General features: G+C 41.7%; 1 protein-coding gene across 2 annotated transcripts; it reads right to left on the bottom strand.

Moving 5' to 3' along the window:
- Positions 1-735: 735 nt before the first annotated feature.
- On the bottom strand, positions 736-11,575 carry LOC105023865 (LHFPL tetraspan subfamily member 4 protein-like). Of its 2 annotated transcripts, XM_020051678.2 has the most exons (5): positions 11,322-11,575; positions 10,534-10,747; positions 4,074-4,313; positions 3,582-3,631; positions 736-3,361 (listed from the first exon to the last, which is right to left on the bottom strand). In XM_020051678.2, the coding sequence occupies exons 1-4, from the start codon at positions 11,418-11,420 to the stop codon at positions 3,603-3,605; spliced, it is 582 nt and encodes a 193-aa protein (XP_019907237.1). In that variant the 5' UTR covers positions 11,421-11,575; the 3' UTR covers positions 736-3,361; positions 3,582-3,602. The 2 variants fall into 2 exon arrangements, with proteins under 2 accessions (XP_019907237.1, XP_010891677.1); XM_010893375.4 differs by having other exon boundaries at positions 10,534-11,575.
- Positions 11,576-12,065: the final 490 nt, after the last annotated feature.

Here is a 12,065-nt window from a genome sequence, read left to right as displayed (position 1 = left end):
ACCAGCTTTCCTAGCTCTTACCAAAACACATGGGTGACTCCCGCCCAGCTAAACTAGTGTGTATAACAAAGTGTTATCTACGTGCAGAAGTAGACCCATGGGCAGTACTATCTTTCCCTTCTCCAGGAACCAGGCAGGGTTGTAAAAAGAAAATGGGCTGGAACACAAAACAAATCAAAATAGAACAGACATTAAGAAATCACACTACAATCTGCCCACAAATAATCAAACAAGAAAAAGCCCTCCCCAGCTCACAAGGCAAACACTACATATATACTATGGTCAATCAGGCCCTCAATCATCTCCAGCTGCCAGGACCCCAGGCAAACCACGCCCCTGCTCGTCAGCAGCAACTCCGCGCACCTGGGAATACCAGACAACTCACAACTCACACACTGGGAACATCACTCAACCACATACACATCATTCGCACATGGAAGGCAGGAAGAAAAACATGGCACATGTAACAGACATGAAAGTACGTATTGCCCAGCGACAGCCCTGAAACCTGAAGGATCTGGAGAAGGTCTGTATGGAGGAGTGGGCCAAAATCCCTGCTGCAGTGTGTGCAAACCTGGTCAAGAACTACAGGAAACGTATGATCTCTGTAATTGCAAACAAAGGTTTCTGTACCAAATATTAAGTTCTGTTTTTCTGATGTATCAAATACTTATGTCATGCAATAAAATGCAAATTAATTACTTAAAAATCATACAATGTGACTTCTACATGCTTTGTAAGTGGGAAAACCTGCAAAATCAGCAGTGTATCAAATACTTGTTCTCCCCACTGTATGTGTCTACAAATATCTAAATACATGTATATGCACGCAGCAGCTGTCGTTCTAAAACCATGAAATTAGGTATACCACTGTGGACACATTGCATTTGATATAAAAATGTAGGATTGGCCTCGCTGTGGACAGATTTTGGCGAGGGTTGTCTGTCACATTTTGTCCAACATGTTTACTCTGGAAAAGGATTGTCAGCTTCAGACCAGGCACCTCAAAATGCTTCAAAACTGTATTTTCTGATAGTGAATATGAGCTATTGTTTATTCACACATCTATTGTAATAATGTCATAGAATCCTGTCAAATAGAAAATGCTACAGTACAAGATATTGACATGTTCATGTAATAAGACAATTATTAGACAATGGAGAATGTTTTACATCTGGTTGTTGATATTGATGTTGTTGCTGAAACAGCACTCTTTCAATATATTTTGCATTCTTGGCTAAACATATTATACAAATATCATCACATTTGAGTGTCTCGCAATACGTTACAGCTCCATTACATAACGCATACTGTACAACTCGAATGAAAGCTGAATTAAATCCTGTATACCAAGTTCCGCAGGCAATTCATATTTATTTATTTAGCCTACACAACAGATTGTTGTGTTTTGTTGGAACAAAATTCAGCAGTTCTGAAGTACTTCTGGAACATGGTTGCCTACCCCCTGATGTATTCAATATCTTACTTATCTTACTTAAATTGTCATAAATGATTATTTTATTATGGCAGGATATTTGGCAAATTATTTTGTGGGTAAGGTATAAAAAAGTATGAACTGACTGAGACTTATATCCAAAATCTTATACCTTAAAATATTTTAAACTCTAAAATAAGAAAAACTGTTCCATTAGGATTCTTCAGCTGTCCTGCTGGGAGATTTTCTTTTCACCCTGATATAAAAAATGTGTTCTTCCTAGAACAAAAAAAGCTTTCCCCCACAGAGACAGCCAAAGAACCATACAGGGAAAAAAATTTGTGTGTAGATAATATGCAGTATCTGTCGTATCTAACCCATTATCTATCAATCTCATCTTACATGCAATCATATTAAACACAGTATTAGATTGCCCCCATGGGACAACCCCTTGATAAACCATATTTGGTTCCTGGTAGATCAAGTATGGGTCAACTAATTTCATTATGGGTTAGACTTGACAACAAAAGGAGTGTGAAGTCCAGCCAAATAACACTTTAGTAATCCTTCTAGAGTCAACTTCAGAGCCGGAAGAAAACTTGAGTCACTGATTATGTAACCCGTAGAGTTGACCAGGCACCTAAAGGTGCAGTGGTGTGTACATTGGGTAAAGAAATAAGTTGTCAAGTATTTACAAAAGCAGTGTTTGAAATCTTTGTGTCCAATCAAGTCTAAGTCACTTTCCGGGAGTAACAGTAGGGTCTTGTCTTACAGTACAGCTTCCTGAGAATTAGCTGCCACCTTATACACAGGCATTTTGCTTCTTGAATTTACCAAAGCTGTGTGCAATTTACAGTACACACTACTCATTACTCCAGATGCTACCTGAAAATGTTTTGGGGTAGAAAAACTGCCTCTACATACGTGGATGGTCACTTTTGTCCAGATGTTGACTAGTCCCATCATGGGGTCATCAGGTTAAATCCACACTGGTCCAGGCACAGTGTGTTTTGGTCACTGCTATGTGCAGTAGAAGGCCTGTTAAGGTGGTGCTGTGGAGACCTGTGGCCCCTGTTGTTGGATGGTGTGGGGGAAGTCCTTAGGCTCCAGTTGCTGGATGGTGTGGGAGAGTCCTTTGGCTCCAGTTTTAGGATGGGGTGGGGGAGTCCTTTGGCTCCAGTTGTTGGATGGTGTGGGAGAGTCCTTTGGCTCCAGTGGTTAGATGGGGTGGGGGAGTCATTTGGCTCCAGTTGTTGGATGGTTTGGGGGAGTCCGTTGGCTCCAGTTGTTGGATGGTGTGGGGGAGTCCTTAGGCTCCAGTGTTAGGCCCCAGGGTAATGCAGCAGACAGGGCTAAAGCCTAATATCATGTCTTTCTGTAATTTGTGACCAATCTAGCCTGGTCTGTTGAATCTTTTCAGAAATGATTCTTTACTTTTCATTGATTTATAGTAAATACCTTAAGAACGAACCTCCAAAAGCTTTGTTTCATGGGGTATACTGAAACAAATACTACTTGACTCTAATTTTTGTATTTCAATTATAATGCAAAGGGTAGAAATACATTGCACAGTGTTTCCACTGAAGGGTGATATTGTTTTTGTCCACTGTACCAGCAGCAAAAAAATGCATTGCTTTGTAGGTATAGCATCTAAAATCCCAGAGATATTGAAATTTAAAGTTCCATCTGGACACATTTTATTCCTCTTTTTAAATTAGTGTTAATGCACTTTGCGACTTATTGTCTCCTTCGTAGAATACAGCTTCTCCCAGATTTATTTCAGAATGCCACGCATGTGGCCTTTACACAGAGCCTAACTGGACAGTAGGCAGATCACTGGATGAGAAGGAGCATCCAAGGCAAGGATCAGTGGAACCGCTGGACTGTGACATACCTCGGGTCACTCCTTCTGTCCTGAGCCTCAACCTTTTGCCAAGAAAGAGACGTAGCATAGCAATGCATCATAGGGGTATTCAAACAATGCACATAGAGTATGATGGAACATTTCACAATAAACAACAAGGCGAAGCATCGAGGTTCTTCGGCCATAAGTACAATCGACAAGTACCGTGTGTACAGTTAAGGACTAATTAGGAAAAACAGTTCATCCACGAAGACAAAGTACTGGCCCAAAAAATGCACTCACATCTATGACAGTGTGTGCTGTTCAGTCACACCCCCTGGAGACAGCGAAATCTGCAAGAACAAAGTAAAATATAGTTGTGTACAGGTTGATTTAAATATATTTACATATATTTTTTTTTGAATAGAAAAATGAATGAAAACTGCTAACAACATAATCTGTTAGTCAGTTCATCAGTACAGTGTTATTCAGCCAAGAAAGACTGTAGAGAAGCTACTGCATATCCTGTTAGAATCTGATGAGTTACCATGGAAACCTCAGAACAACCTCCGAAACACATGTAAACTATGAGAGCAGCCGATGCAATTCAATCCCTCCTCCGTGAAAAGTGAAATGGTATCTGACCAACGTTCAGTGTTTAAATATATAGCATATTTAATACAGGCATTGGGGTTTAGATTGCTTGGGTGTGTCCAAAAAGGCACCCTGTGTCCAGAGTGCACTCCTTTTGACCACTTCCCAGCGGAAACAGGGCTCAGTTCCAATCCCTCTCACCTTTATGGTTGTCAGCCCAGAGCTCCTCCAGGGACATGTCGTTCTGTCGGTTGCCCAAAACAAACGCCAGGAAAGAGAGGATCAGGGCATCCAGAATGCCGATGACGGCCAGTATGTAAGCCCAGCGGACCGAGCACTTCCCCAGGGCGTACTTTCCGGTCTTCTCCCCACACAGCTCCTGCACCACCTCTGCGTCCCATCCGTCCGGGAAGATCGCACAGCCGAACACCAAGCACACAGCTGTGAAGGGGGGGGGGGGGGGCAAGAGGACGTCAGGACCTGCGATGCGTGTTGATAAACGTGACCGCAGGTTTCAAATTGCTCTAACTTGAAATAACGTTTGAGCGGAGGGAGACATGAAAAAGACGTCACGCATCAAATTTGTCCGCGTTGGTTATTAGGTGTACACCCTGGACCTTCACTGACTCACTGAAAATGACATGAGCACTCCAGAGTGGTGTAAAAAAGAAAAGACCCGAATCGGTGTTAATGATAATCATAATAACTGCTTTACACTCCGGACTGTAAAAGAGTCCGATCACAAATCACAAAATATACTGCAGTGGTTTACCCCAAAGTAGTGCATTTTAAAGTTCACTCCAGTTGTTGAGCGAGGGATTGATTGGATAACTCCAGGGTAGACTGGCTGATACACTGTAGCATTTTACTGAATGAAGGGTTAGTGAAGCTCCATTCTGAATGTTTCTTCAACCAAGCCTCTCAGAATTGAAAGGAGTTGAACTGTTAGGGGTTGTCTTACTCAGCTGCTGTAATCGCAAACCTATCTGACCGCTATCCACCTTCCGTTTATCTGGCTTCCAGGTTGAAAATCATTGCACCACAAACATCTGGTTCTGAGAAACCAAAGCCAAGTGCTTTTAAGTTATTATTTTTTCTCTTTCCAACTCTGTTTCTAATCCTAACCCCTCCCATAAGATTTTTCAGAACTTGTACAGAATACTTCAAAGGCAGCAGCAATGGAAAGGAGAGAGGAGAGGAGAAAGGAGGAGAGGAGGAGTAGAGAGAGGAGGAGTGGGAGATGAGTTACAGAGACTAGAGCAGGCCCGCTCTAGAGACATTCTCTCACGCGCACACGCTTTGTTTGATTTTAGTTTCTTTTTACCTCCAAACCCCCTAACTAAATAATAAACTCAGAAAGACTCTCAATTTAAAGGAGAATTCAGTAGCATTTTGAAGTGTGTGCTAGCATGTTCAGTTGAATTGTTCTTGTTTAAAACAGCTCTGGCTATGTAATGGAGGTCAATGAGCCCTCTGGGAATTGTGGACCCAGCATACATTTTACGTTTATTTGCAGACCTATCATCTTGATGCCTGAAGGCAGATCTCTTGGGAGGAGGAATCTGGATCATTCAGCATATTCTGTAGCCGTGACTCAACAGGCTAGAGAAACCATCAAAACACTCTTTATCTTTATTTAATTTGGCTCCCAATGAGTTTGATGGCTCCCAATGAGTCTAAGCAGTCTGCTACACTGTCACTGTCCAATCACATTCCATGTCTCCCTCCCTCCCTCACTGAGGCAAGAGAAATTCAGAAAAGGAGGAGAATGGCAAACATAAATGCCGGTTTTGGCCTGTCTGTGTGAATGTTTAATTAAAACACTAGAGAAATCTAAAGGGAAAATACAGTTTTTTTTCTTCCTCTCCTGGAGGAAAATGCAATTACTAACAAAGCTATTTCTGTGATTTGGCAACCAGGCGAGCAACCCAGTTCTGACACATTCATGAAGTATAACTGCAGTTAGAGGTAATTTTGGAGTGTGATAACATTATAGTTCAACTGCTTAAGTTAAACGCTGGGTTAGGGCTGATGCTGGGAAATTCCCAAGACAGGACATTTAACATGTAATAAACAGCGTGTAACATGTAACATACAAACCATATATAGCCATGTGTCTAACAAATGTGTCTAACATATAGGCCTATTTGTATAACCGATGTGTCTAAAATATGTGTAAATATCAATAATAAATCAAAATCAGAAACAGATTGCCACTTCATCCTAAATCAAATATTAAATAAGGGAACTTAAATGAACCAATCAGACAACCTGTTTATCCTTATTTAATCTACATAATGAAAAAACGTTTGTAACACCAAATGCCCCCAAGTGAATGAGTGACCCCACCCTCAACTGGCTGAGCCACATTACGCTGCTCTGAGTGCTACACCTCCTGCTTTGCTCACATCGCTGTGGAGAGGTTTTGGCCCAGAGGTCCATTTATAGCACAACCTCTTTAACACAGCAACACGTGCAGATGTTTTAGCACTAACCGCACATTTACCGTTGTCCTGCCATCTCAAGTTGGTTTGGGTCTGGACGTTCACTAGGCCGCTTCAACGTTTGAAACGTGCTCTGTTTCAGACTCGCCAGTGCATTTTGGATCATTTTCTTGCTGTCCGACCGCAGCTTTTTAATTTTCTGAAACAGAGCAGAGTTCAGGTATCTTTAAATGCTGGCAAGTCGAGGGCCAGAGGCGGCGTCTGGTTCACATCCCTCCGCGCCCAGTCATCCAGCGCGCCAAGCCAATGTAGCGGCTAGTCTGCAGTCAAGCACATCTAGCGCCTGGCGATCAGGGCCCAGCTATGTCCCCAGAAAGGAGAGAACAGTCAGGGTGGGCATTATTAGGTTTCCGTTATTATTCAAGGACTCATCCTGGATCGGCATCTCTCTGAGAATGCTGTGTTTTAAAATACCTCAGTTCTCCTGCAAGAAGCTTGTTGTGGAAATTCTTGAACTAATGTATACTTGGTCCTATACATGTATAAATGGGTTACGAGTTAAAGGTACTGAGTCCCCATGTTAGGATGAGAAAAGGAATGTAGGAGAGGGGGATCTGGTATAGGGTTACTCGTAAATCTGTATAACCCATCAGTGTCTATCTGTTGTTTGTTCAGACGCTGTGAGTCCTCCTCAAGAGTTGAGAAGGTTACCCATGTGGGGGAGCACAACCTGTCCCTTTGTGTGAAGCCCAGGATATGTGATGGAACAAGGGGAATGTGTTTTAATTGACATAAGACAGATGAGCAGCATCTTACCACACCCCTTTTTCCCCTTTAAGTACAGAGACTGAGACAGACAGAGAGGCAGAGGGAGACAGAGGTAGACAGACACTTGGAAAGACAGAAAGAGACTGAAAGAATGAAGAGGTAGACAGGGGGAGTGGGAGACAATCCTGAGGGGGAGATATATAGGAATGGGCTAGGTGAAACCCACCCTTGTTAAATAGTGTAGTGGTTACAGAAGCGGACTTGTGAACTATAGGTCCTGAGTTCCTATCTCCTCGCAGGCGAAGTGAAGTACGCATTGTGAATTATTCCGTATTGACAAAATGTTTGCTGGCTAAAACCAAACCCTGAAATTGTATACGGTTATATTGGGACTGTTTCTGGTATGGAAAAGTTCCTCTTCAGTCTCGCTGGCAATTGCTCAATTCTTATGACTATTCCAGTAAGTTAGTAGATACTGGTAAAGCCTATTACTGGCTAATACGCTGTTAAAACGGCCAGTGGCAAAAGCAAACAATTCATAGAAGCTATTTGTGGTGGAGGTAAACTTAGTAAGAAACGTTAGTCAGTTTAACTGTATCAATTTCAATCACAAATGGCCAATCAGCTGTTAAAACGGCCAGTGGCAAAAGAGGATTTGTTCAGGATAGAGGCTATACTGTGGTGTAGTGGTTAGCGACACAGCCTTTCATGTGGGCCACCCGGATTAGAATCTCAAGAGGGCAATACTTTTTATTGCGGTCTGGCTGAACAAGGCTTGTTTTATTACATTGTTAAATTCTGTTACAATGTCAGGATCCTGTAATTCCATCAGTGTTTTCCCGCAATGTAGATTTAATAGATCCATACTCTTAGTACTGCTGAATATTTTAGGAAGATAGAGTTAGAACAGATGAGCTGAGGGAGGAGGGGAGTTAGAAACCACCAGATTATACATTGTAGGCTATCCCCTTGTAACTTATGTACTGTAACAGAAATGCAACTTAAGTACTGTAACAGAAATGTAACGTCTGTACCGTAACTAAAATGTAACTTACGTACTGTAACTGAAATGTCATTTCAAAGGGAAAACACATTTCTCAAATCTTAGAGACCAGCGATGGTGCACAGTTTTCGAGGCTTTGCCTTTCAATTTGTGTCTGCGATCCCTCCATCACTCACTTGTTTTGTTTGCAGTGAAATGTGTGATTATTTTCCCGAGGCTCTCCAGTCTATTTTTCTTTACATTTCTTTACAGAGAGATCAACTGAGACCCATGTCTCTTTTACAACTTAGCCCTATACTACAACAATAAAAACACAAAGGAAATGACACATACTACAAATCACAAGTGATAATAGAAATATAATCCATAACTATTTTTAAATGTCTTATAAGCACTAAAACGTTCAAATGAAGATCACTCTGAATGCCATTCCATGAGTGTGGGGTAAAGTATTCAATATACTCCGGTATCTCCAGCAATATCCAGTCTTTGGAGTGTGTTTGGTAACTGCTGTTCATTCAACACATTTTCTCTGTTATATTGTTAGGAGGTTTTTGCGTGACAGCCTTATATAAAGACATTAACCAATGTTTGGCCCCTCCAAACCCCTAGTCAATTGAAGCAAATAACAGACAGTGATGAGTGCGAAAATTTGCACCAGTGAGAAAACGCAAGGCCAAATGAAAGACTGCATCCAGAGACGTGAGTCAAACACAGTTGCAGAGTGCCTGTCAAATTACTTAAGGGGGTGTTTGCTGGTTCTACTGTTCTGGAAAAATAGCTCAGAAACAGACAGAATGGAGAAAGACGGGCAGTTCAGAGAGCTTGTCATATCAGCTCAGTAAGACAGAGAGAAAACATGTGTATTTCTTTTTGTGTCTGTGGGTTGTCATCTGAATATTTTGGTCCATGATATAACTGGGTCATTCCATTAAAAGGAGTGCCTTTTCAGTCCCTTAGGTAATTCAAGAAGCATTGTGCACCAATAATGAATTTTAAAAGCCTTTTGTATTCAACCAAGTGCCCTTTTAAGTAAGTTATTTTTATATAAATAAAAGCCTTGCTGATGTACCAGAACCTTCTTCCATTATTTCTGAGTCACTTCAAGGAAGGTGACACACACCTTTTAACTTATTCCCAACATGTCTCCAGCTTTCACCATCATTCTAAAGCCCTAGTTGTTTTTGTTGCTTTGACAGTCATTTATGAGATTCTTTCTCATTTCATGTGGTAAATCATTGATTTGCATTTGCCCCCCCCAAATATACACTGCTGTAGAGACAATTTCTGTGCCTCGTTTAGAATTCAGCCTCCTGGTCACAATGACACAGCAGTACATTTTCTGGTGAATATTTAGGGTTCAGTCTGAGTTATGCAAACTGAAAGCACTGGTTAGCTCAGCAACGGCAAACAACCTAACTGACCCAGGCAGCCCCCTGAAGTGGACTGCCAATGTACGCCTACCATAACGACAAAAAAAAAAAAAACATAGATCAGCAACACTCTCTAGGAAGTAGCCTTAGATGTGCCAGTCACTACCATCCCCAGAAGACTTCCCCAGGCCAACTGCAGAGTCTGGACTGCAAATTGCCCACAAACTAAAAAGTACCTAAAAGAGCCTACCCTTCTGTGGACAGATGACAGGAAGACGAACGTGTACCTGAGTGAGGAAAGCAGAACATGTGCAGAGGTCGTTTTATGTCTTTAGCATGTACAGCTTCTGCTGGAATAGGCTCACTTAGGTCCTGACTGCTGACCTGACTGCTGATGTGAAGTGTCCAGAAACATCTAATCTGTCCAGACACCACTGAAACACTAAAGTCTTTATCATGCAGCAAGACAATGATTACAAACACAATTCCATTCTGTACCTACCAAGGTGTTCTCAACGCACCAAACTAGAAATGTACAGGTTGGCCAAGTCAATCACCTAATTCGAATGTATTTGAGCATGCCTTTCACATCTTGGCGAAACTGAAGGCAAAATTCCCCAAACCAAACTGCAACCAAAGACAACTGTGGTACAGGCCAAGCTGAGCTGCTAGGGAAGACACCACCTGCTAATGCCTGTGGGTCGCAGAATTCAGGCAATCATTGTATGCAAAGCATATGTTACTAAAGTAACAGGCGTACAGTATCAGTAAAAATTGTGGCCCCAAATATAATTTCAAAACCCATCAACAAAACCTCTCCACGAGTAATCTTATCAACCCATGCGTGGATTTCCCAACACAACCAAGCATACTAAGTGATCGATTTGATGAATGAATCAAATAACTACAGCCTACATCCCATCTGCAGATAACATAATCCTCTTTAGATACTCCATGGTGCGCGGATAATTTAATAAATATCCAAGTTCAGGAGAAACATATTATCAGGCATTGGGACATGAATCAAATGTGGTTAAACAATATCGTGTAACTTTGCCAATGGTATTACGTACCGCATAGAAGCTGCATCCAAGCACAGATCTTGTAGACGGTTGCTGTGTTGCAGAAAAAGAAGAGCGCCATGCAAACGATGCAGCCCAGAATCAACACCACTGACAGCAGCACGAAGATCGAGGCCGCTTTGAAGGCGACGGATGGGATGGAGCTGAATTCCGCAAAGCTACCGGAGCAGCTGAGCTCCCGTTTGTCCGCAACTTGCCCAATGCACTGATGGAACAAACCAAAGTAACCCACCGCAGGTGAGCTCACGCTGTCCCCAATCCAGTAGGGCTGAATAAAGACCAACACGTTGATGCTGGCAAAGCATATGGTGAATATCGCCCAGACTACCCCGATAGTGCGAGAATTCCGCTTATAGTTGTCAATGTAAATCTTGGCGGCTTCTTGTGAAGGCAACATGTTTTCCACTATTGTACTTTACTTGTTGTTCTTTCAGTCACTCAAAATCTTTGTTTCAACCAGTTTCCAAATGTGTGCTTTATTTGATAAAAGTGTAGCTATTCCGAATAGGCTATGTATTATGAATGTTTTACACTAGGCTAGCCTTTATTTTTCAAATAGGCCTACTCCAACATTATAGGTCCAACCTGCGAACCTACAAAGCAACACTCGAAAAAAACACATGAATGAATTAGAACGTAAGTTCAAAATGTACAGAGATCCGTTGGATATATATTCCAATGGAGACGTCGAGTCTAAAATATGTTAATTCACAGTAAAAAAAAGAAATAAAAAAAAAAAGTTAATGCACACTCCTTCCCCATTGCCAACATAAACTTACGTCCTTTAATATTATCATACAAGCCGACCACAATTGATGAGCCTTTGCCAAGTGCCAGTGGTGGATCCACCTATTGCTTGTAGCATCTACGGCATCCATGGAAGTCTGAATGAGCTACCGGAGATAACGGTGCGCATCCCCCAAATTACATCCTATTTTAACCAAATAAAAACGACAAACGTGAACAGTCCGAGCTGGCAAACCCGACCTCTCGGAAACCACTCCATTACTGTGACGTTCCCTATTTGTCTTGCGCGCTCCTCCGCTTCTACCCACGTCCTGTTTCACTGGCGGATCCCTCGCGCGCTCTAATAAAAGATCCTGACTACTGTTTATGACGCTGCGTTCACGTACCGTACACTAGCGTACGTTCTGTAGATGTGCGTGATATATTTTTTGCTGTGTATTGTAAGTAGGCTATCGTATTTGTTTTATGTCAGATTTATGTCAACCATTTTATTTAGACATATGCCTATCCACAGAATAGGCTACATCAAGTGCATTTCCTCAAGGTGATTCCATCAGTCGGTAGAATGGGAAGTGATTGAATACAATATTGTCATCTTATTAGGGTTTTAACTTGTTAAAAAAATCTTGCACCACTAGTCTATTAAAAAATAATCATTAAAATGCACGAATTATTAATGAGTGCGCATTTTGGAGAAAGATGCGTAGGGCGTTTTTACAACACATACCAACCGATGGAACGTTTTATATTATAACTTTCTTAAAAAATGAAACTGT

The sequence above is a fragment of the Esox lucius genome, chromosome 12 (assembly GCF_011004845.1).
Source record: "Esox lucius isolate fEsoLuc1 chromosome 12, fEsoLuc1.pri, whole genome shotgun sequence".
In the NCBI taxonomy this organism is placed as follows: Eukaryota; Metazoa; Chordata; class Actinopteri; order Esociformes; family Esocidae; genus Esox; species Esox lucius.
Note: the sequence above shows the minus strand (reverse complement) of the source record. Positions and strands in the feature narration are given on the sequence as shown.